The sequence below is a fragment of the Ambystoma mexicanum genome, chromosome 1p (assembly GCF_040938575.1).
Source record: "Ambystoma mexicanum isolate Mex_15411 chromosome 1p, UKY_AmexF1_1, whole genome shotgun sequence".
Lineage (NCBI taxonomy): Eukaryota > Metazoa > Chordata > Amphibia > Caudata > Ambystomatidae > Ambystoma > Ambystoma mexicanum.
The window spans coordinates 223507121-223531400 of NC_090921.1; the positions used below are offsets into that span (position 1 = coordinate 223507121).

A 24280-nucleotide genomic window follows, 5' to 3' on the forward strand; every position below is an offset into this window, starting at 1 on the left:
GAGCATGTGAATCCATGCCAGACCCCATGCTGGAGAAGTTAGGTGTGCGTGATGGTCAGAAATTGCCTGACCCTGCATGACTATTGTATTGGGGTATGTCAGGTATTGGGCTTGGGTGTTAGTCCGTTTTCTCTCATTGCGGGCTGCCCTTGAGAAAGTGGTTGTGTTGTGAAAGGGGAGTGGAGGGAGGCAGCCCTCCAGATCAGGTGCATATCAGGCCTTTTTATGCACAGAAATCTGGTCAATACTGCCCTTTTAATACTTCCTTGCGTACCGCTTACACAGGCTATTTATGGCAGCAACCCCGTAAATCATGGAGCTCACTGGTGAGCCTGGCGAGCAGCAGGTTGCAAATCACTCTACTTTAGCAATCCACACAGTTCCTTGAAAGAAGCAACTGGGATGAGTCCTGGTCTGTAATTTTTTTTTAACACTCTCCTGCTTCATTATCCTCGGTCTTAATCCGCTTTAATGGATGCTGCGCAGTTGCAGCAGCATGGGTATTTCATACTTTGCTGTCTTTTCATCACAGAAGCACATCAATTGCATTCAATTTTGCCATTATCCCTAATATTTCATGCTTATTAAAATATGTAGGTTCCCCCTTAAAATTCCTCATGAGATTAGGCAGTAATATTATTCGAGTTCCTACCATCGAAAAGAGATCAGTGGAACCTTGGTGGTAGAAGCAGGGGGTAGATTCCTATATGGTCACGGTTTCCCGTTTTTGTTGGGTACATTGCCCTGTTTTTAGTAAAATAGTATATGCCTCCTAGCTGTAAGGCTGGTTTTGAGTAAATGTCACAACTCGCAGAAGATCATAATGTGGATAGTAAGCAGAGGCCCAGGAATTCAGATCATCATATTCGGTGGTGGTTATTCTGATGCAATTATCATTACAAAAATAAGAGCCATTTTCTCCTGGGCCTTGAATTACTCCATTAAAGTGGCACATGAACTCCTATTGTCAGGTTTTCTGACACATTCCTTTCAGTTGCAATTATTCCATTTGCAAAAATTGCATAATGTCTGAATTTTTTGACAACCACATTAGTGATACTTGTTTTTTGTAATAAACATGAGTTTTTTCCCAATGGCATTAAACACTTTCTGCATTGTCTGAGCAGTGTTGACAAATGAATAGCCACAACTAAACCTATTGTTTATCCTGAGAATGCAAAGCTTTTTTGGGCATACACGCGTTTCTCTCTGCGCAGGAGTACATTTGGTAGGTACTATGGCCGATCTTGAAATCTTGGACCGGTTGATGAGCTCTCCTTATAATCACATATAAACTATATGATTTTGTAGCCTATATGTTTGGAAAGAGAGTTGTAAAATGCTCCTTTTACACTGTTTTGTACAGAATTGCGGTTGTTGGGAAGGGGAAATTTCCTTCCAAACTCTTTGGAGATGGCATCTAACTAACCACGCATGCTCACTAAGTGGCTTACATCATTATTCAGTTGCGCACATGGAAAGTAATGTGCGCACAAAGGTTAATCATTTCCGCACGTAGGGAAAAATAATTAGGAGGGTACATTGATGAAGATGTGTTTTTTTTGTCTTAAGATTGCATGTGTTCGCGTGCATGAAAGGGCACCATACATAGTTTGTGTTCTTAGAGAGCAATAAATAGCTAGGCATGTGCTCTCAACTTTAACTCCTTTTGTGACCACCATCAGCAAGCATGTATAATGGATACAGGTAGAAGCAGTGCTGTATATATTTTCAGAGGTATAGATTGTACCGGTACCTCTCAAAAGGACTCCTATATATTCAGGCAAAGTAGTCTAAATTAACAACAGAGCAGCTATGCGCATGTCATGACACTATGCCAAATATGCACAGCAGGTCTGATTGCATCATGCCCACATTTCTTAGCAGGACTGCTGTGTTTTGGGACAGTACCTGAATTTCTTAACAGAACTGCTGTTAAAGCACAAACATGTGTTGGCATTTTATGCAGAGAGCTAAGGTACTGAGAAAGAACATTGTCTGAGTTCTTCCAACCAAGCTCCGACAGCGTGAGAAGATGGCATTGCTGTCATGTACTTCAATCCCTTCTGCTTGGTCTTGGGCTTTTCAAAATGTCTGCTTCTCCCATGTCCGATTACTGAGTCCCACTGGCAAAAATAGAGCACATTTCAAAGCCTCATTATAAATCTCCGGGACAATATAGTATAGTCCTAACAAGCATAGAGATTTAGAAAAGACATTTATGTTAGGCAAGCCTCACACGATACTGTCAGTGCACTAATACTATGTGTCTTTCAGTGTCAACAGTCTGTTGGGAAAGGCAGCTCAGTGGGTCAATAACTATACCTGTGATGGCTCAGGACACACAGCTATTTAGGGCGGCTATGCTTGTAATGGCGCAGAAGCAGCACATCCCATGAGGACTGCTATACCTGTAATGACTTAGAACAGACCAATAGTTACATAGTTACAGGTAAGTAACTTGTTCCTTCTCCTGCATGGGGTCTGGCATAGATTCACCTGCTCATGAATAATAAATACACAGCAGTACACATTACACAACCACAGGAGGTGGCAAGGCTCAACAGAGGTAATCAACACTTACCCATGGAACAGACTCACCTCAGGCGAACAGGTTGCATAGCACTGCATGGCCGACTCTGGACTATTTGCTGGAATCCCGGTCGACAAAGGTATGCGTGGACCTCCATGTTGCAGTCGAGCAGGGGCACACCAGAAAGGAACATTGTTGCACGATCATTCTGGTGGAGTGGGGTTACTGGCGGCCCGGCAGAGTCTGGTTAGCCAGCCGATGACAGTGCATGATGCAGCCAGAGAACCACCTTGAAATGGAAGCCTTGGACAAGGCCTTCCCATGGTTCACAGGACCAAAGTTCAAAAACAATGGAGAAGTCTTCCGAGAAACTCTTTGTGCGTGCCACAAAAAACTTCAAGGCATGAGAAACATCCAGCAAATGCAAGGTCCTCTCCCCCCGAGACAAAGGTTTCGGGAAAAAAACTGTTAACAAAGGTTTTTTGAGGTGGAATTCCGACTGAACTTTCGGCATGAAAGTGGAGTGCGTCTGCAGCAGCAGCACCGTCGATTCATGGAAAGTCAGATACAGCTGCTTGCAGGACAGGGCCTGTATCTCTCACCCACACATCTGGCGGAGATGGCCACGAGGAAAGCCGTTTTCCACGAGAGAAACTTGAGTGGGGCTTGATGCATAGGTTCGAAGGGTGTCCCCATGAGCAACGTCAGAACCACGTTGAGTTCCAATGCCAGGGCAGGAGCCTTCACCATCAGGAAAGAACAGAAAAGCCCATTGAGGAACTCCTCGAGTCTGTGGGACCACAGCAAGGATCTTCCCGTGGATCTGGTCTAGCGTGAGATGGCCGCCAGGTGTACTTTGATGGATGTGCAAGCCAGTCCAGCTTTCGCCAAGAACAGCAAGTATGTAAGGATCTGCGGAGCCGTGAACCTCAGAGGGATAATCTTCTGTGACCGGCACCACGTAGCAAAACGTTTCCACTTATGGCCGTAGCACTTGAGTCGACAACGCCCTGGCTTTGGCAAGGACTTCCCTGCAGTCTGCAGGCAACGCATAACCTCCATACCCTAAGGCTGCAGGAGCCATGCCTTCAGGTTCAGCAATCCTGGGTCATAATGAAGGATTGCCCCTCCCTCTCTGGCAAGCAGATACGGAAAGACCAGCAACTTGGCTGGAGGCGACGCTGACAGGCTGAGTAGGTCCAGATACCAAATCTGCCTCGGCCACGCCGTGGGGATGAATATCATCTTGCATCGACACCGACTGTGTTGATGACACGTAGCAGGAGAGAAAATGGGGGAAAGGCGTTCAGAAACAGACCTTCCCACGGGAAGTAGAATGCGTCCCCCAAGCTCCTCAGTTGGTGGAATCTGCTGGCAAACTTTTGGCATTTGGAGTTTGCCACTGTGGCAAATAGATCGATTGGGGAACTGCCCCATTTGAAGAACAGAAGGTCCACCTGATCCTGACAAATTTCCCACTCATGGCCGGAGAGCTGTTCCCTGCTGAGGGAGTCTGCGAAAGTGTTCGTTCTGGACGCCTGCCAGGTGGAGGGGGGCGAGGACCATACCCTGACCAATGGCTCAGTGCCATAAGTCTTGAGCTTCCCTATAGAGCGCTGGCAAACTAGTTCCACTTGCTTCCTGATGTAGAACATGGTGGTGGTGTTGTCCTTGAAAATCCTCATCACATTGCCCGTTAGAGGCAGCAGGAAAGACTTGAGGTCCCAGAACATTGCCCGTAGCTCTAGGACGTTGATGTGCAGATCCTCCACCCCCGGATGCCACAGACCTCTGGCATGTAGATGTCTGGTGTGAGCCCCCCAACTGGTGACCGTCTCCTGGTATGGCATGTGCGATGTGAGAGCGCACGCCCCACCATTCTATCGCCTGCCGGAACTCCTCGTTGAGAGGGATCTTGTCACAAAACTCCCAGACACTTGTATCCAACGAGCATCCAAGAATTCCTGCAGAGACGGACGAGGTAGATGCCTGACATCATGCACAGCAAATGCTTGACGGCCCACACCGTGGCAGCCATCGCCGACGGCAGACATGGCATCTTGCCTTGAATGGCTGCTAGTCTCTCCTCTGAGGGCAAAGCCAGGCAAGTCACTGTGTTGAGTCTGGCTCAGAGGAACAGCGGGTTCTGCAATGGCATCAAGCAGAACTTGATCGTTTACTGAGAACCCCAGCTCAGTCAGTAGCCGGACGTCTCCTTCGTGTGCTTGTCAGCCAGTTCCCGGGAGCGGGCACATATCAGCCAAACGTCCAAGTAAGGGTATATGTGTATGCCCTGCTGACACAGAGGTGCCGCCACCAGGGCCAGGCATTTCATAGGGCATTGAACTGTGTTAGGCAGAATCCTCTGCAGTACCCTTAGGGAACACTACAGGTGATTAAGTCTACAGGTGGCAGTACAATTTCACCTTTGGTACAAGCCTGTACTACACAGTTATAGTGGTAGCAGTAGCAGAGCAGCCAAACTTATCTCAAGAGCAAATGAGCAGTAATAGGAATTACACAAAGGACTACAATTACTGTGACTCAAGCAAACACTGACTCAAGGTTTCTGGTTAAAAAATATAAGTACATTTATTTTTAAACCATCTGTTCACAAAACACTTCACTTCTATTATATAAAACCACACTCCAAATATACCACACAACCAATTCCTTTGGTTTGGGACAATTCAAGTTAAGTACATTGGGATTTGAACGACCGGTGTTGTGAAACAAACAACGTTACCATGGGTTATGAAGCACTCACTTTTTGACAGTAATGACAGTTCGGTCCCACGAAAGAAAAAGCGTACCCACGGGAAGAAATGTAACTGTAGTCAAACACACTTGGCACATTCAATAAAAACCAAGGTAAAGGGGATAAAAATCATAGGTAATACTTTTGTCATGGCACTAGAATCAAAGGATGTGTTCTAAAATTCAGATAAAGTGTCAAAGTGTCAAATGGAGCAGGGCTCTTGTCGAGGATCACACGATTAGAACAGTTCGAGATTAACGTTGCCAGGAGTACTTGGATATTGTCAAAGGGAGGCAAAAGTTATAAGAGGGAAGGAAGAAAGGACAAGCCTTCGGTAAGAAAAAGGGTTCACCCCGATTCCTCAAGGTCGGACGTAGAGAACGACCAAATGTACCTTATTCAAATGAAGAAAGCTGGTGCCACGGTAGTTGTTGCTGGTAGTTCCTGCAGACTCACGGCTCCTGAAGCTTCAGTCATTGGGACCAAGAGGACCGTCTGGAGTGATCTGCACTACCCAGGGATGGGGCCAGCAGCAGCAAAGCAATGGTGAATAAAAGGTGCGCTCCTTTAAAACAGGGGAGGGCTCTTCTGATGGCTATCCGGACCACTACAGCTTTGTGCAGCGATTTCGACTCAGAAGAGGATTGTCTGGCTGTAGAAAGGTGAGCTGGTTGATCCCACCAGGCTCAAGGCAAGAAGACTCTGGACTGGATCTTCTCTGTCGCTGAAGGGTAGATAGCTCAGGACTGCAGCAGGGCTTCGGGACTCGGGAGGTGCAGCAGCCTTCTTCGCCGCTTCTCTTCGGTACTTGTAGTTCCAGTGGCGACTGACTTCCAGCCCAAGAGTCCTGCCTTTTATGCCAAACTCCCCCATTCACTCAGCCTGGCTGTCAATCACACAGCAAGGGGGTTGTCCAGCCCGGACAACCACTCCAGGCAATGGACACAAAGTGCGACTTGGGTCTCCAAGGAGACCCTGTGCGAGGGGTTACTAAACCCCTCCCTCACATTCAGCCCACCTAGACACCCAGACGCCAAAGGAGGGCTTCTTCGTAGAAGCCCGCCAAAGGATGGCGAACAAAGAAGGAAAACCTGGTTTGTCGCGCAAAGTAAAAACACAAGAAAGATTTTAACACAAAGTAATGGTGACTAAACCCGACCGGGGCCAAAATAAAAAGTATTTGGTCAAGCGTGTTTATGTACGAGGCTAATACAATAGCCTAAAACAGTACCACCTTTATTCGCGGTAGAAAAGATAGGGTAGATACCACTGACACCAGCCAAGTCTTAGTGTTAAGAGGTACAGACAAAAAGGGATCAGAGTTAACCCTTTCCAATACTCCATGTAAGATGGGTGTACTGGGACTGTAGGTTAAATGACTACATAAATGGCAACTTTACCTGTTTCTGGGGGACAGTAGTCAGCCCCAGAAAAATGGAGTCAGTGGGAAGTCTTAGACAACTCTGTGTTACTGCACTGAAGGTGCTGTGTAACACACACAAGAAGTTGGGCTCATGGAATGGTGTGGCTCCAGAGCCCAAGATGAGACAAAAAGTAGAAATACATATAGAAATAAACATGCAAGAGTGGTAAAAAGGTCCACACTAACCAGGTGGAAAAAATAAACCCCAGTAATCCAGCAAAGCTGCTGAGGGACTCACTAGGTAAGGGAAATTAGTCATAAAGGAGAATTCTCCCTAACAAACTGGTAGTGATGGCCTTGCACCACAAACCGCAGGAACTTTCAGTGTTTCCTGTGGATGGGGACATGGAAGTATGCGTCCTCTAGGTCCAACAACATCAAGCAATCTTCTTCCTCCAGTTGGCCGAGCACGTGCTGCAACGTGACCATCCTGAATTTATGGGACTTGAGGTACTTGTTCAGATGGCGCAGGTCCAGAATGGGTCTCCAACCGCCTGTCTTCATTCATACCAGAAAGTATCTGGAATAGACTTCAGAGTCGTTGGGGGAACAAGCTGAATCGCCCCTTTACGTAACAAAGCTTGCACTTCTTCCAGGAGCTGAAGGATGGGGTGCTCCTGACGAGAAACTGGTGGGTGTGTCCCTGGCCATGAGGGTCCAGCACCCATCTGTCAGTGGTGATCTTCCTCCACTCGCTGACTAACCTCGTCAGCCGGCCTCCCACCGGGGTGCACGAGTGGGGGCCTGATGTCTTGTCCGGTTCAGGACTATTTGGGCACTGGTGCCGCTGTTGAAGAGTGTCAAGGGAACAGGCATTTTCTCTGTATCTGTCTTTATAGCTTGAAGGGATTCGTTGACCGCCTTCCCGAACAGATTTTCCCCCTCTAAGGGCATGTCCAGCACCTTCGCCTGAACGTCCTGCCGAAAAGTTGGTGGGCTACATCCATCCCTGCCGACAATGGCAGACTGTTCCCCATCTGCCGTAAACCTGTGTCGGCGATGACCACTGCCACTGTAATGGCATGGTCCGATCCGACGCCACCTCCCCATACTGAAAGAGGGCGAAGGCTTCCATCTTCTTGGGTCGGGGAGGAATTCCAGGATCGGGTCAAGCTTGTACAGAAGCACAAAGTCCTATTGAGCCAAGATGGCCAGAGTATAGGCCACCTTGATTGCGGATGCTGCTATGTAAATCACTCTCTTTCCCATGGCATCCATCTTCTTCCCCTCGCTGTCCAGGGGGAATGGATGACGATTAAGCCGGGTTCGCCAAATGTTTCCTTGCAGCAGCCGATACTACAGAATCTGGCGACAGTTGCGACCTCAAGCACTTGGGCGCGGAATCCAGCACTCTATATTTCTTCTCCAGCCTGTCTCCCATGGTTGGAGCTGTGCATGGGTTCTTCATGAGGGCTAGGCCTTCCTCCCAAATGTTGTCCAGAAGGGGCACTGCCATGATGGTCATCTACATGAACTCTTGTTGCTGATACAAGAAGCCCTCTGTCCTGGTTTCCTGAGGCACCAGCTTTAACAGCTCGGAGACCCTAGAAATCAGAGTGGAATGATCCCACCTTGTCTGGTGGAGAGACTCTAGGAAGGGCGTCCAGGTTAGGTGAATCATCGCCTGCCGCAATGAAGTCCTCATCTTTGTCGGTTCCTGTGGCCGTCGCGGCCATGCCCGTACTATTTTCCATGTCCGCTGGTGGAGTCGGGGCCGATGTGGTGGAGTAAGCTGATGTTGAGGCACCGGATGATGCTCTTTTTCCTCAGAAGCTGGTCAGGGGCCTGCGGCACCACCAGTGTCGGTGCTGGGGGTAACCTCTGCTGGATCTCTGTCACCAGGGTGTAGAGAGTCGACAGGATGTCCATGAATATGTCCTTTGGTTTCAAAAGGCAGAATGGATCGCTAAGTCCTGCACCACCGTTGTTGTCCTCGTGGACCGTATGGACAGACTATCTGTCACAGTCATCCATGGATGAGATGTCCATCGGTTGAACGCCAACCCTGCAGGGCTATTTTGGGGCCTCCTCACACCCCCACCCCCTTTTTCCTCCGTGAAGGTTTTGAACCGGGATCTGGGCCAGTGCTCCCCCCCCCCCGCCCACAGCAGGGTCAGCTGCAGTCTTCGCAAATGCCTCGATGGTGCGTCACGTCTTGGGTGCAGGGATACTCTTTAGGCTGTAGGAGCAACCCTCGTAGGATCGGCACCTACTGCCGCCGTGGTAGACAAGGAATTTAAGCTGCGCTGGTTGAGCCTGCTTGGGCAGTGCGGTCGTCTACTCTTCCTCCGGCCTAGGCTTACCCGATTTCTCCCGTAACTTGGCCGGGGTGGACGATTTCCTCTTTGAGGAGGAGCTCGATGGCAGGCTGGCTATGGGGGCTGAAGGCAATATTGATCACGGCCTACGGAGCCTGGGACCTGCAACTGCGGCGAACCCGGTGGAATCAGAAGTATGGTTCTTGGCCTTATCTTGGACCCCCATGGATGGGGCAACCTCAAAAGACTTAGATCTCTTCCCAGAGGGAGATCCCTCTTTGTAACGGCCGGTACTGGGCGAGGCATGACCCTGCTCGGAGCTCAGGCCTTGTTCGAAATAAGCACAAAAGTGATGGGTGGAAGGTTTTGAATGAATCTGAACCACTGGCATTGCTCTGGGCAACCTTCCACATAACCGTTTTTTAGCCCGTCTGTGCCATTCCAAAAGAGGTCCAGCAATATGCAAATCAGTCAGGTACTGCAATGGTAGCATCCCAGCCCGAACTGCTAGGCCAGGTCCCCTCTGCACAGAAACACAAGCAACCCCAGACATGTTTCGGCCTTGTTGGGCCTCCTCAGTGAGGTGCAGCTTGGTTCCCTATGGCGCAGCGAGCAAGGGACCCACGTCTGGGCATACCCTCTCTCACATAGTGAGACAAACAGTCAGCACAAAAGTGATGGATGGAAGGTTTTGAATTGTTCTAAATGAACCATGCTGCCAGCCTGCTATGCCTGTCTTTTGCTGTCTTCTTCGAGAAGCCACAGACGGATCTCGCACTCTACCTCCTTGTGGTCCGGGTGCAGGCAGTAAAGCCATTGTAGATGCTTGTCCTCTACGATGACGTTTCGTAGTCCGCATTTGGTGCAGGGCCTGAAGAGGGTCCTGCCCTCCTTTTTCTCTGACACCAAGGTAAGAAGGGTCGACAGAATGTCCAGAGGCACATCCCTCGGTTGAGCTGGCAGAATCGGATAACTAGGTCCTGCACCATTGTGTCCGTCCTCCTTTTCCACATCCTCGTGGACCGTGTGCAAGGACTCCTTGTTCTCGTCGTCTGTGGACATGACCTCCATGGCTGAGCTACAGCCTGGGATGGCTGTTTCGGGGCCTCCTCACCCCCCCTCCTCATTTTATGCCTTGTGGGGCTTGCACCAAGGCCTGAGCCAGTTTCCCCCCTTTTGGCCTGTCAGCAGACTTTGCCAAAGTCACTGTGGTGCCTAGGGGGCAGGGATACATTCTGTGCTGCAGGGGCTACCTTCACAGGGTCTGCTCCCTTAGCCATCGTGAGAGCAGCGGCCACCAACTCCATCGTCGACAAAGTCTTAGCCTGTGCTGATTATGCCTGTTTGAGCAGTTCGGCGTTCTTCGCGTCCGTCCGTGATTTCTCAGACTTCTCCCGCAGTTTAACCAGGGTAGTTTTCTTTTTTGAAGAGGAGCTCAATTGCAGGCTGGAGGCAGAGGGTGATGTCGACCGCAACTTATCCTTCTTCCACGGTGACCCAGGTGGACTCCGACTTGCGGTTCTTGGCCTTGTCTTGGGCCCCCACGGATGAGGCTCTCTCAAAGGACTTAGAAGACCACTCCTCGGACCGGCCTGTCCTGGGTGAGGGATGACCTTGCTCGGAGCACGGGGCATAGGTCTTAGCGTTAAGCCACACCGCCAGTCTACTGTGCATGTCCCGCATCTCCTTATGGTCCGGGTGTAGGCAGTAGAGACATTGTAGGTGCTCGTCTTCCACAAACATGTTCTGTAGTCCACAGATGGTGCAGAACTTGTAGAGGGACCTTCCCGCCTCTTTCTCTTTCTCCTCTGTCATGGTCGGAGGGCATGAAGTAGGCATGGTGGCCTTCTAAAAACTTCATCGACCTTCGCCCTTGAGCAGCGCTGAAATTCACTGACAACCGATACCCACTGTTGGCAGATGGAGAAGAGAGCACACAAGCTCTTTTTAGAACAAAATCCAACCTTTTTCTGTCGAAAAAACAAGAAAACCGTATATCGCAAAGCAAACTCGAGGGCTCCCAACACTTAAGCATGCAGTAAAAATCTGAATATGGCTGCCAGAGGAGGGGCTTGGGGTGAGGACTGTCATTGGATGGGGCAGTATGATCCAGAGGACATTGATTGGTTTAAAGGAGAAATACCGTGTGTAAGTGAAAAGTGAAATTGTTTCTTTTATAAATGATTCCCAGCCGGACGACCGGGAATATTCATGAGAATGTGAATCCATGCCAATCCCATTCTGGAGAACTCTGCCTGCTTTATTCCCCGCCAACACGTAAATGGTCTTGGTTCAACTAGTTGTTCTGTGAATAGCCTATTACTTCAGGAAGATTTAGTTCCTCCTCAAATCAAAGAAGAAATTGTCTCCCCCTCCTAAAAAAAAAAAAACTTTAGACGCTGCCACCTTGGCCAATTATTGGCCTATCACAGGTCTTTCACTGATCTCAAAATTGCTGGAGCAGGTAGTTTTAATTCAAATAAATGATTTTGTGGCGTCTTCAGGTATTCTTGATTTCTATCAATCTGGGTTCCGCCCAGAACATGGTACAGAATCTGCTTCACTAACGGCTACTGTAGATGATGGTGACTTATCATTTTCTGGCCATGCTGGACCATTAAGTAGCCTTCGCCACAAGATTCTTTTGACATGCTTGGAAACTCTGCTCAACCTGTTTGATGTGGCACTGGAATGGTTCAGATGAATTCCCCCAATAGATCTCAGAGTGTAACGCTTAGTCCTTGCTTTCAAGTGACCAATGCGCTGTCAGGAGTGATAATTGTAGACGACTGTGGGTTTGACGAGAATGTTTAGAGCCTGCAATAAACTTTTGTAACACCAAAGCCTCAGTCACCCTCTTCGAAACATTGTGGTTTCTCCCAGCCACCTTGGAAAAATGAAGAAACAAGGAAAATGTACTAAAATCATCCCCGACATTGAGAGGTCTTAGGCAACATTGACAGCTGAGTCTTCACTATGGGTGTTCCTCGAAAGTAAATTACTGGAAGAAGATGGGGAAAAAAAAAAAAAAACAATGTGTGTCTGTATTCGATTTTCAAGAACTGAAGACTTTTTCATATCGGGATGGAGGTTATGTACATTTAATTAGATCTTCAACCTACGTGGTAATCATTCACCTTTGCTGTTTATAATTTGGATATCTTCTAGATAATTGAAAAAGTGAAAGAGACCATCATTGTCTAACCTATTTAAATTCTACTTCCACCCCCTTTTGAGACGTACCTGCATGATCTCCTCAACTTCTTGCTGGAATTTGTCAACTAAGCGGTCAAGCAGCTGACTCAAAGCAATGTTGACCCGGTTGTATATTGCCAGCTCCTCATTGCAGAGGATGTAAAGTGCACGGGCCGATGCTTCCAGCACCTCATTATCTGTATGCTTCTCGACAATCTCCTGGATTTGCTTCAGCAAGAGTTCGAGATACTGCAAGTTGAATGAGAGAAAATAGGAAGCTCATGATCAGCATACTCCACATTTTTATGCAACTTCACAAAACCTCTGTGCAGCTATTAAGTACTTACGAAAACAAGCCCTATCTGCCATAAACCGTGGCCCATCACACTCCATTTAAGTACAATGAAAAGGTAGCTTACTTTCTCCAAACGACTGGTGCAGTAAATCTCCAACTCCAAGAAATGGGGTAAGCGCAACAATACAGCCACCTTCTCTGTGTCTGGTGAGAACTGGAAAAGGTAGGGGCAAAAGTTACTTTATTCGAATGCTAGTTCAACATTGGTATCTTTAAATTCAGGAACGCTTAAAATGACTTCACGTGGGAACACTTGTGCTGTTTAGGTCTAGTCTGAACATTCATCCTTTAAAAAAAAAAAATATCAAGGGAACACAAGAATGTAACAATAAACAAGTATTTCCGTCACTTTTAGGCAGGAGGCAGATTGCTTATCTTTGTAAAGCCCATGCGAGGTCCAACGGCAGTTTCAAAGGACGCTTGCATGGTGCCACCCATACCCATGGTGTTAGGCATCATGGCCTCCACTGGAAGTGCCAGTATCAAGGTTTTAAGTTCTGCACACCCCGAGGCCCAACCAACAGTTCCGCTGATACATCCTGCCACAGATGGATGAGGATCATTCCAGGGAGGAGGTCGGGTAGATAAGAAATCTACAGAGAATACCTCTTCAGCATGCATTTTGCTTGTAGAAACTTAGAAAGATTGTATTATAGTGCCAAACCTTACTGCAATTTAAAAGCCTCAGAACACAGAAGAAATCAATGCAGTTTCCCCACTTTGCAGTGGGGCATATTTAATTTTACACAAAATATGGAAGACTGATGCATTCCGAATACAAGTTAAAAAGGAAAATCAAATATCAGACCCATTTGTGCACATTAACCAGTTGAAACCTTATCCTCTTCAAAGTAAAATCAGACAAATAGAAGAACAATTTAATAACAGTTTGTTTATTACATTTGTAAAGCGCACCAGACCCAAGAGTAGCAGGGCGCAGAAGGATATGCGAGGCTTGCAAGTGTTACATAATGTACAAGCAATATACAAAAGTCACATTAAACAGGAAATAATAAAACATATGCTATAGTATAATATACAGGATTTAGGTTACATGTCGAGGCAGAGTTATTTACATGTTAATAACTAGGGATGTACATAATTTACAATCTAACAGCAGGTCATATTAGCGTACCAAAGTTTCAGACGAGAGCTAATTTTCTGTTAGGTTGAGGTGCGTAATGAGGTTCGTTCTGAAGGAGTAGGGTAGGCCGGCTCTCAACTGGTGTGGCAGGGAGTTCCAGAGTTTAGCGGCCTTCACAGGGAAACTGTTACCGCCAATCTTGGAGGTTTTAAATCTCGGTACTACCAAACAATTAGTATTAATGGTTCTAGACTGTCTGCTGGAAGTTCTTCTGGATATTCTGTCAATTAGGTAGCTCGGTGCAACATTGTGTAATGCTTTGTGTGTCAAAGGGGCAATTTTTAGTTTAATTTTGTTGTGGGTAGATAGCCATTTATGGTGGCGCCTGATAGCAGAGATATGCACTCTTTTGTTGATGCCTAGTGCAGCTCTAATGGCATTATTTTGTAGTATTTGGAGTTTCTGGATAATGATTTGTTAGCACTACTGTAGAGGGCGTTGCAGTAATCTAATCTTGATAGAATTAGTGCTCTGGCCAGTATGAGGCAGCTGTCATTAGAAAGGAAGCTGCTCTGATCAGTATACAGGTATAGGCTGTGGTGGAAGCCAGGGCGTTTAGTTGTTTAGTAAAGGACATCGTTGCATCCAGGTAGAAACCAAGAGTTTTTACCTCCTTGGAGACAATAGTATTGTTACCGTCAATGGTGAAAGAGGCATGTTCATGCCCTAGTTTGGAGATGTTGGAGGGGGAGCCAAGGATGATCAGCTCTGTCTTATCATTCAAGCATAAGCCGTGAGTGGCCATCCATGCCTGAATGAGATAGATACTATTCACCAACGCCAGGTCCCTGACATGATACCCAGAAAGAGGGAGGCGAATCCGAGTGTCATCTGCGTAGTAAGTGTAGGTGACACCCAGAAGGTCCAGATCATCGAACAGTGGCTTAGTGAATATATTTTAGAAGGTAGGGGACACACGATCACTGAGGGACCCCACACAGGAAAGGGGTGGGATCCGCAGCTGCAGAAGGTGAGAATACTCTGCTAGTTCTGTCGCTCAAGAAAGATTCTATCCACTTAACAGCACCTAAGGAGAAATGGGCTGCTGTCTCAAGATGCCTACAGAGGACCTTGTGATCAACCAACTCAAATGTAGCTGAGAGGTCGAGTAGCAACAGTAATGCTGTTTTCCCTTGATCTCTCAGCTCGTCGATCTGAGTCTTCAGGTCTATCAGTGCAGTGCAGACTTGGCTGTTTTTTCTTCTTGTCCAGCACTTCGTACGTGAAGGAGTGGAAGCAGTCCCCCCCCCAATCCCCCTCGAACAGCAGATCTCGTACGTTCCTGGACGTCCGGGTTGAATTTCGTTGCCCGGAGCCAGGCTGTCCTTCTCATGTCCATGGCAATACAGATGGCACGGCCAGAGGTGTCAATATGGCCAACAGTGGATTCCATGAGGTCCTGTGCCACCAGCTTGGCCTCAGCCAGTCCCGCCATGCAACGTGATTGGCTCTGCACAGGGAGTTCCAGGAGGAATTCCACAATTTCCCGCCATAACCTTTGGTTAGCGGCAGCCAGCATGGCATCGGCGTTGGCCTGACAAAGATGCAAGGACGCGTTGGAATATAGCTTCTTCCTGTACATCTCCAGGATAGTCTCCTCCTTGCCTAGCAGCGTCGCCGAGGTGGAGGCTGAGGACGACTGAGGCTTGGAGTATAGTGATGCCGCAGCGATCACTGAGGAGTGTGGCTGAAGATGGGCCGATGGCAAGAGTGTATCCCCCTCGATCTGCCTGTGCTTTGCGTCCAGGCGTCGATTGACCGGCTGAACAGAGCGGGGCTTGAGCCAACCCTTTTTGGCCAGGGAAACTACATTTGCGGTGGAATTCCTGTTTTGGCAGAGGGGCATTGTGTGAGGACCTCAGACAGAACCCCCTCTTCTGGCTGCTCAACCTCGGGCTGAGGTTGGCCCAGGTACTCCACCAGCCCTGCAAGACTTTAGTGGAAGGCCCTGGCTGAGGATGGCGTATCAGGATCATATTCCTGTGTGTCAGGAGGATCCTGCGTAGGTGGAGGAATAGTGGGAGCCGGAGGCTGGGGTACGGGGACAGGAGCCGTAGGCTGAGGCGGAGGCTGGTGCGGAACCGGAGCCAGAGGATGCACCAGGGGCAGGGGTGCTGGGGAGGAGCCTGTGATGTCAGTAGTATCGAAGCGAGCACGTCCCTAATGGCGTCCCTGAGGATAACCCCCATCTGAGGAGACTTCATGAGCCAGAGGCCCCTCTCGAAGAATCCCTCTTCACAGGACGGAGAGGTGGTAGGGGATAACGACGGGGTAGCGGAAGGCTGCTGGTGCCGCTGCATACCCTGCCCGCAAGGATGCAGCGGGAACCTGCCCTGCGCAAATCAAATGAAGGATAGGCTGTTGGCCAAGTACCTGGTTGAAGCCAGTCCCACCTTGACACTCGTTCTTTGCCGGACACCTGGAATGGCGTTGGACGTGTGCCCATGTTGGGCACAGCGGCCATTTTGTTGAGCTGCCTGCCACGTGCCTGCGTCGTGTTGCGTGGCTCGCTTGGCCCAGTCTCCTCCAAGACTCTTGAGTGTGGATCGTGAGGCCTACCCTGCTCCTCGGGCCTAGAACCGCAAGGTGTAACACCCTCAACCCGGGGGTCAGTAGAGCTGTGTTTAGGCGCCCTCTTGGACGTATTGCCGGTAGTAGGGCTTAGCCACTCTTACATAATGTCGGTACAAGGGCGGAGCCCCTCGGATGAAAATCCCGTTCAAGAAACTTTCGGTCCCTCAACACTGTCACCGGAAGGACACAAGGATCCCTCGGCCTGCAGATGAAGCAGCCTCGGTGCACGTGCTGGTACAAGGACCTAAGCGGCCCCTCACACGCAGGCGAGTCCTTGGGAAGGAGTCTCCCTTGCGGGGTGCCATGGAAAATATAGGCTCTACCTTGGGCCTGGCTCGCTGTTTCACAAAGTTCTTCAGGTCCTCTGGAGGCAACTTCTGAAAGAGCTCCCTCCACCTGGCTAGTCCGTTCTTCAACAATTTCGATGACAGGGCGTTGCACGCTGAACAAGCGTGCCAGCTGTGGTCGGGGCCAAGGCAACGTAGGCAGAGGGCGGGGGGGCCTGAATTTGGGAAGAGTCAGTTGCAGGATGTACACCTGCTGAACCCTGTGGAAGTCGGCATGCGCCGGGGAGGAGAGCGACGCCTGAGGACCGAGTACCTGAATGATAAAGACAAAAAAGACAGAGAAGTAGTACCCATGCATGGAATTACAAGGCCGAAGCCGGACCCAGGAGCGCTGGTGAATTTGGCCGTTCCCGTCGATGCAGAAAAGGGGCCCGGGGTGTGGCGCCGGAGGGCGGGGTCAGGGCAGCGCATGCTCCCTGGGCCGCACCCCCCCGCGCCTCTAAATGTAATGGGGAAGGTTTTTTTCCTGATGAAAAAGGTTCCGTCTCCTGTCCCTTGGAAGGGGCACCCATGCAGTATGGAAGAAAGGGGACAGGACGAAAGAGTATGTGGCAGTTCTTGGTTTCGTTGCAAAGTGATTATAGGTGTAACAGTGTAGTCTGGGCGGTCTTGTAGCTTGATATGTGGGGTGGTTATCAAGTAGGGGTGGGGGCCGCCGGCAGAGGGATTTGACTGGCCCGTCCTTAGCCTACAGTTTATTTTATTTTGGGGGTGGGTGTCATGATGCCTACCCCCGGGTAGCTGGACCAAGCTCATCCCCCCTGGAAGCAGGCATCCGGACATTTGTTTAAACCTCAGAAGCCAAGCTAGGGGCTATCTGGGTTCAGTCCTGGCGCCTTAGGCGCCAGGCTCATAGTAGAAATCAGTCCTGGCGCCTATGGCGCCAGGCTCATAGTCATCACTTACCTCAGGCAGACCATGCTGCACATGCATCCAGGCCAATGTGAGACCTGGAAGGGACTATTTTTCCACAAGGACTACTTTTCACTCGGGTGTGGTTCTAGGGACTTCTTAACTGGGACTACTTTTTGAAAGCTATTTAAGCCACGCCCAATCTACAACACACGCTTAGCGTTATTCTGCATTTAGCAGTGTAACGCTCACCATGTCTGTAACCTGCATCCATGTCATGATGCCTACCCCCAGGCATCCGGACCAAGCCCATCAGCCCCGGAAGCAGGCATCTAGACATTTAGTAAAACCTCAGCAGCCCTGGCTAGAGCCTATCTGGGTTCAGTCCAGGCGCCTAAGGCGCCAAGCTCATAGTCATTACTTACCTCAGGCAGATCATGCTGCAAATGATTCCAATCCAACATGAAGCCTGAAAGGGACTATTTTTCTACAGGGACTATTTTTTACTCGGGTGTGGTTCTAGGGACTGCTTACCTGGGACTACTTTTGAGGCTATTTAAACCACGCCCGACCAGCAACACACGCTTTGTGTTATTCTGCATCCAGCAGCGTAACACTCACCGTGCCTGCAGCCTGCATCCAGTCTTCTGCCACGCCCACCTCGAATCCGGAGCTCCTAAAACAAAAAGGAAAGACAGGGACAAGGTTATAAAACAAACTTATTTCTATTCCACAGCTGATTCTGGATCCATCTCGTCTCCGGACCTCTAACGAACATCATTTCTGCACGCGCCGCAACACCAGCTGCAGCGCCGCGGCATACTCACCAGTCTTCACAGCATCCTTCGGGTCGGCGCTGCCTCCATCATTTCGTCGCCGAACTTCGGCACCTAGGAGACAAAAGAAAACCACAAGGTGAGCCGAGGGGAACCAACAAATATAATTCTTACCACCATAGACTTACCCGATTTACCACCGGAGGCATCCTTTTGTGACTCTCCATATTTTCACGTGCCGCATCTGTAAACAGAGACAAAACAACACTGTTTCCTCATTTAACATTTACCGGACAGTGCCGGCTAATACAGACTCATACCTGAGCGCCACCAGCTGCCACAACAGCATCTTTTCACAAGCCAGCTGCAAGACAAGAAACGAAGGGGGGGGGGGAACAAGAGTGAACATACGACATATTGAACTCTATGAACTTAACACTTACTGGTCCTCACCAGGAACCTCAGTCAATACTCTCCGGAACTCTCCAGAGCCTTCAAACCAGTGAATTAACTGGAATCGACGCGCCCCTGCAAATCCACGCAGGATGGACAGCTCATCTTTCAAGAATATAAGGAGAATATTCCTACGGGTTAAGCAGACAAAATTAGGAGGGCAGATCCAGTCAGTCATCGCTGCACTACGCATCACGTGGGTGGAGACCACAGCTGTCCGGGTCCGACCGACGCCCCTGTGGGAGCCAGGTGAGCGTAACAATCCAGCCACGCCTGCCTCGAACACGGAGCCCCTAGGAGAGAAAGGAAAATAGGAGAAGAGGTTAGATTACAGACTTTAATCTGATTCCTCACCTGATTTCGGATCTTGCATCACTCCGTGCCTGAAGGGATATTCCTCCGGCACGCGTCGCATCCCAGCTGCAGCGCCGCTCCATTTTCACAGCCCACAGCATCTCCGACTCGCTGCTGCCTCCTTCACCTTTTTCAGTGATTTTCAACATCTGGGGGAAAGACCAGAAATAGCAAGGTGAGCCTAAAAAGACTAAAAAGACAATCACTTATATTTCAAGACTTACCCGATTATTACAGGAGGCTTTATCCTTCAATACGGCGCATCTGGGAAAAAAGGAAACGACAGTGAGCTAATCTCACGCACCTTTACAGGATACTTTGGGTGATAGACTCTTACCTGAACGCCGCCAGCAACCTACAAACAGAATCTGCCCCCGCAAATCAACAGGGAAGTGCAAGAGTGAACTTGGACATTTTGGACTCTAAACTTGGCAAACTCCGGAATAATCGTCCAGAACTCCAGCACCTAAAACCAGTGAAGTAACTGGTATCTACGTGCCCCTGCATGTCACGCAGGATGGAGCGCTCACCAATCAAAAACATAAGGTGAGGACACTGACTGGGCATATCGGAGGTGGCAAGTGGGGAGAACGGGAGCAGGGAGGGGATCTGCATTCACACCCACAGGGCTAAATACCTTTCTCCATCTACAGGAGAATATTTCTACGAGTCAAGCTCACAAGACTAAGGAGGTCCGTCCAGACGGTCATCTTTGCCCTACGCTTCACGCTGGTGGAGGCCGCAGCTGTCCGGGTTCGATCTACTCCCCTGTGGGAACCAGGTGAGCGCAACAGAACGCGGAGCCTACCTAAAAAACCCCACCCGGGCGTTATGGAAACCTCTGAAACCGACCAACTAGCCCAACTGTTAGGGGAACTTAGGGCAGAGGTGCACTCTGCACGCCGAGAGACTAATGCCCTCAGGAGAGAACTTATTTTGTCAAATGAATGCACTGATCTTGCTAGACAAGTGCTGCAAAGCCAAACCGGCCAAACACTACTACCTGGACTCGGAGGGTATCCAACTCCTGTCCCTTCGAGCAATCCTGTGCAAGTAGTTCTACCAGGGAGCATTCCTTTAGCTCCACCCGAACGTTTTGCTGGGGACCCGAAAAGGTTCGCCGTGTACATGAACCAGTGCTGCTTGCACTTTCTATGCAGACCAGGAGCTTTCCCAAACGACCAAGCCAAAGTAGCCTTTGTACTGTCGTACCTTGGTGGCAGCGCAGCAGATTGGTCAATCCCGCTGGTCAACCAGGATGTCCCCTCTTCTTCAGGAATTTCAAGGTTTTCAATTGAGCATGGAAAAACTATTTGCCAGACATTCATAGGGTCAGGCCCTGGATAACAAACTTTTATCCCTACGACAAGGTACTCAGGATCTGCTAATCTATATCGCAACCTTCAACTGGTTAGTGGTGGAAACCGGCTGGCCCGAGTAGAAAATAATTACTTTATTTCATTGTGGGCTTCGGGGTGAACTCAAATATGTTTTGGCCCAAGTGGTGAACCCACCCCAGGATTGCACAGAATATATAGATTTAGTAATCCAGTTACACCACCGACTCCAGAATCGAAAGGCTGATCGAGCTAAATTCGAGAATCGAGTACTGGTCAAACCACATGTTACCTCCAAAGGAACTGACACATCAGAACCCATGCAGATCAGGGGAGTGGGGGTTAAGGGACCCTTAACGCAAAAAGAGAGAGAAAGACGACAACAAATGCAATTGTGCCTTTATTGTGGGGCTTCAGGACATTTTTTGAGGGATTGCCCTATTAATCCGTCCAAGAAAGTAGCCGGAGTAGCTGTTAGAAATCAAACAGAACCTGAATCGGGAAACGACCACGCCCGACAAGCGTAGAGGTCCGCTTGCCGAGCTTGAAGAAGGAGACACGGACCTCGCATTTAATCATACCAATGGTCCTTAGAGATGCAAGACTCCCATCACGTATGCACGCAGCAAGGGCATATATCGATAGCCGGGCCGTAGGAAACTATATGGACCATAAATTGGCTTCTAGGATGAATCTATCTCTCTGCAAAAAGACCGCTCCGGATGTCATCACCACAGTCGATGGAACTGAAATTGCCTCAGGGCCTGTAACTCATTCCACTACAGAGATGACATTGCTGGGTCAGGGCGGGCATCGAGAGACTATTGTGTTTGACTTAATCAAAGCCCCACAGTTTGTTAGGCAGAAACCTGTGCAGTTCCCTCTGGGACCACTGCAAAAGATTTAGGACTACAGGTGTTTGGCAGTAAACCCACTTGGTAGCAGTCGGTACCACACAGATTCACTTGGTAGCTGTGGCTGAGCAGTCAGACTTCCCTCAAGAAGAGTTAGGCAGTATATAGAGTATTCACAATAGGTCAAGAGAACACAATAGAACAAGTAAACACTGACCAGGGCTTGGTGTAAAATATAATTATATATTTAAAACCACATCTAGAAAAACACACAGGCACTAATAGTAAGCAATTCAAAAACACGTCACTAAAAGATATACACTCCCTTAAAAGAATATCAGACAAGTCTTCAGTAAAGCCCCACTTATTTTCAGACAGTGGTGAGCGCTTAACGTAGATGGCACTCTAATAATTTGTTTTAAAAAGGGAGAGAAAAGCAGAGAATAAGTTGAAACAGTTCCCAACACTCTTTCACAAACACAACAAGAGAGGACGGCAAAGTAACACCGTGAATTCAGAGTCAGTAGGCCGGATCCGCTTTAAGAGGATCAAAACGAAATGTGTCCAAGGTCACACGGTTGCAGTGCACAAAAGTCTTGTAACGGTTCAAAAAGGAGTTGAACCAAAGAAAGGGACCAGTTAGAGGGTCAAGGCAGGCAGCCCAGTCCAGAAGGTTAAGGGGTTATTAGTACCTTGTAGCAATCTTTAGAAAGGGAGGCCTGGCGGACACGGTACCTTAAAGTGGTGAGAACAATCCAGCGGGGGCAGTTGTTCCTGGCAGCGGATGCAAGTCGGTGCTTCGTCCGGGGGAGGAGAGGATCTCGTCGGGGAGGAAGACAGGAGTCCGTTGCACTGCCAGGGAAGAAACCAGCCACAGAGTTTCTCAGGTACAAGGAGCGGTCCGTTGATTCGCAGTTCAGTGGTAAGTGGCTATCCGGCTGCCGGGGTGCTTGGCACGGGCAGTTCGACCACAAACCGGTCTAGGGTGCGAAGAAAAGAAGGTAAACTGGTTGTGCCCACCAGTCAGGGAAAGAAGCCTCTCCAGCCGGGAGATCTTCTCTGTCGTCGGGAAGTGGTGAGTCGGTTCCGCAGGGCTCCACCGGTGGTGTCGTGGTGGTAGGTCGGCTCAGCTTCTCCCTCGTCGGATTCTCAGGTCCTGTGGCGACTTCTGAAGTTCCAGTCCCCAAAGCCCTGCTTTTATGCAGCATAACCCCATTCACTCAGCCTAGCTGTCAATCAAACATGCTAAGTGGTGAGCCAGTCGGCTCACCACTTGGGACAATCACACAAGAGTGTGACTTGAGTTACCAAGGTAACTCAGTCCAGGGTGCCTAAACCCCCTCCCTCACCCCCTGTGGTACCCAGAGTGGCACCACTTTTGGAGGCTTATGTGGAGAAGCCCGCCAAAAGTGGAACAAAGGGCTCGACTTGGGTTTGAGTCACAGAAGAGAACACAAACGTCATTTTAGAATCGAGTCCTGGCAAAAAATACCAACTGGCGAATTAATATTAATTAAATAAACCGCTGGTATGCTCGAGGCTATGAGAAATAAATAATTAAAGTTGGTAGCCCCGAACAATGGGAAAATCCCATAGGGAAATATTCGAGGTCGAATATAAAAAGTAGTATCCACTGCCACCAGCCAAAACTCGATCAGGGGGGACGGAGACGTGCTCCCTCGACTAACAGACCCCGGGGCAATCGAATTGCCCCGACCAGTACGTCCACAATATGATTGTTCTGTACTGGTTTCTGTTAATAATTTGGGACTAGTAAAGCCAATGTTGACTTTACATGCCCTGGGAGACAGAAGTCAGTCCCAGGGTAAGGAGTCTATGGTGTGGTGTCACTATGACACCTCTGTGTTACTGCACGGAGGGTGCTGTGTAACACACATAGTAAAAAAAAATGAGACCCTATGGAGTAAAGGACCCCATAGCCCAGAAAACACATTAACAGTCAAAAGAACACCATAAATCATGTCCAAGAGTGGGAGAAAAAGAGTCTCACTCTTGGCAGGAGAAAAAAACAAACTCCAGAAATCCAGCAAAGCTGCTGGGGGACTCACTAGGTTAGGAAATTCAGCCTAAAGAGAGAATTCTCCCTAACACAGTTCCATATAATACTGGGGATACCTTGGTTAGAAACACAATCCTTGTATTGATTGGCGAGAGAAGAGAATAACCTTCCCGGACTGTGCACACACCTGCTACCCGGAAAAACCCTTGAACAAAGGCCTGGCCACAGTCACTACTCCAGTCGTGCAGTTACCGCAGGAATACCAAGAATTCCAGGATGTCTTCCAAAAAGAACAGGCAAATACCTTACCGCCACAAAGATCATATGATTGTCAAATCGACCTCATCCCCGGTGCACAACCCCCATGCAGCAGAATCTACGCCCTCACGGAACCCGAAAACCTGCACCTACGACAATATCTAGACCAATACCTTGCTAATGGTTTTATTCGTCCATCCAAGTCCCCTGTTTCCTCAGCTTGTTCTTCGTACCGAAAAAGGAAGGTGACCTTAGAACATGTATAGACTACCGTGCATTAAATCAAATAACTGAAGAACCGATACCCATTGCCTTTGATCCCAGAGTTACTAGACCAGGTAAAGGATGCTTGCATTTACACTAAATTAGATCTCAGAGGTGCATATCATTTGGTATGTGTAAAGAAGGGCGACGAATGGAAGACTACCAAATACGGATTGTTCGAATAACAGGTGATGCCCTTCAGGTTGTGCAATGCACCAGCAACCTTCCAGTATTTTATGAAAGATGTCCTTCATGAACTCATCGACCTTTGTGTTGTTGTTTACATTGACGATATTCTAGTGTACTCTTCCTCGGAATCAGATCATGTTGAGCAAGTTCGAGCAGTCCTTCAGAAACTATGTCAGCACAAGTTATTTGCGAAACTGGAAAAATGCGTTTTTCATACCACGGAAGTAGAATTCCTAGGATTTCTCTTGACTCAAAAAGGAGTCCGAATGGAGTCTCAAAAAGTGGATGCAATCTTCAAATGGCCATCACCCAATTCAATTAAACGAGTACAAAGCA

General features: G+C 48.8%; 1 protein-coding gene across 1 annotated transcript in view; it reads right to left on the reverse strand.

Moving 5' to 3' along the window:
* Positions 1-24280, reverse strand: part of STAG3 (STAG3 cohesin complex component) — a 2261782-nt gene that overhangs the window by 1056165 nt on the left and 1181337 nt on the right. Inside the window, exons 18-19 of the mRNA XM_069646424.1 lie at positions 12587-12676; positions 12216-12416 (exon numbers count right to left, since the gene is read on the reverse strand). Of these exons, the coding sequence (XP_069502525.1) occupies positions 12216-12416; positions 12587-12676 (291 nt within the window). The remainder of the gene's footprint in view (positions 1-12215; positions 12417-12586; positions 12677-24280) is intronic.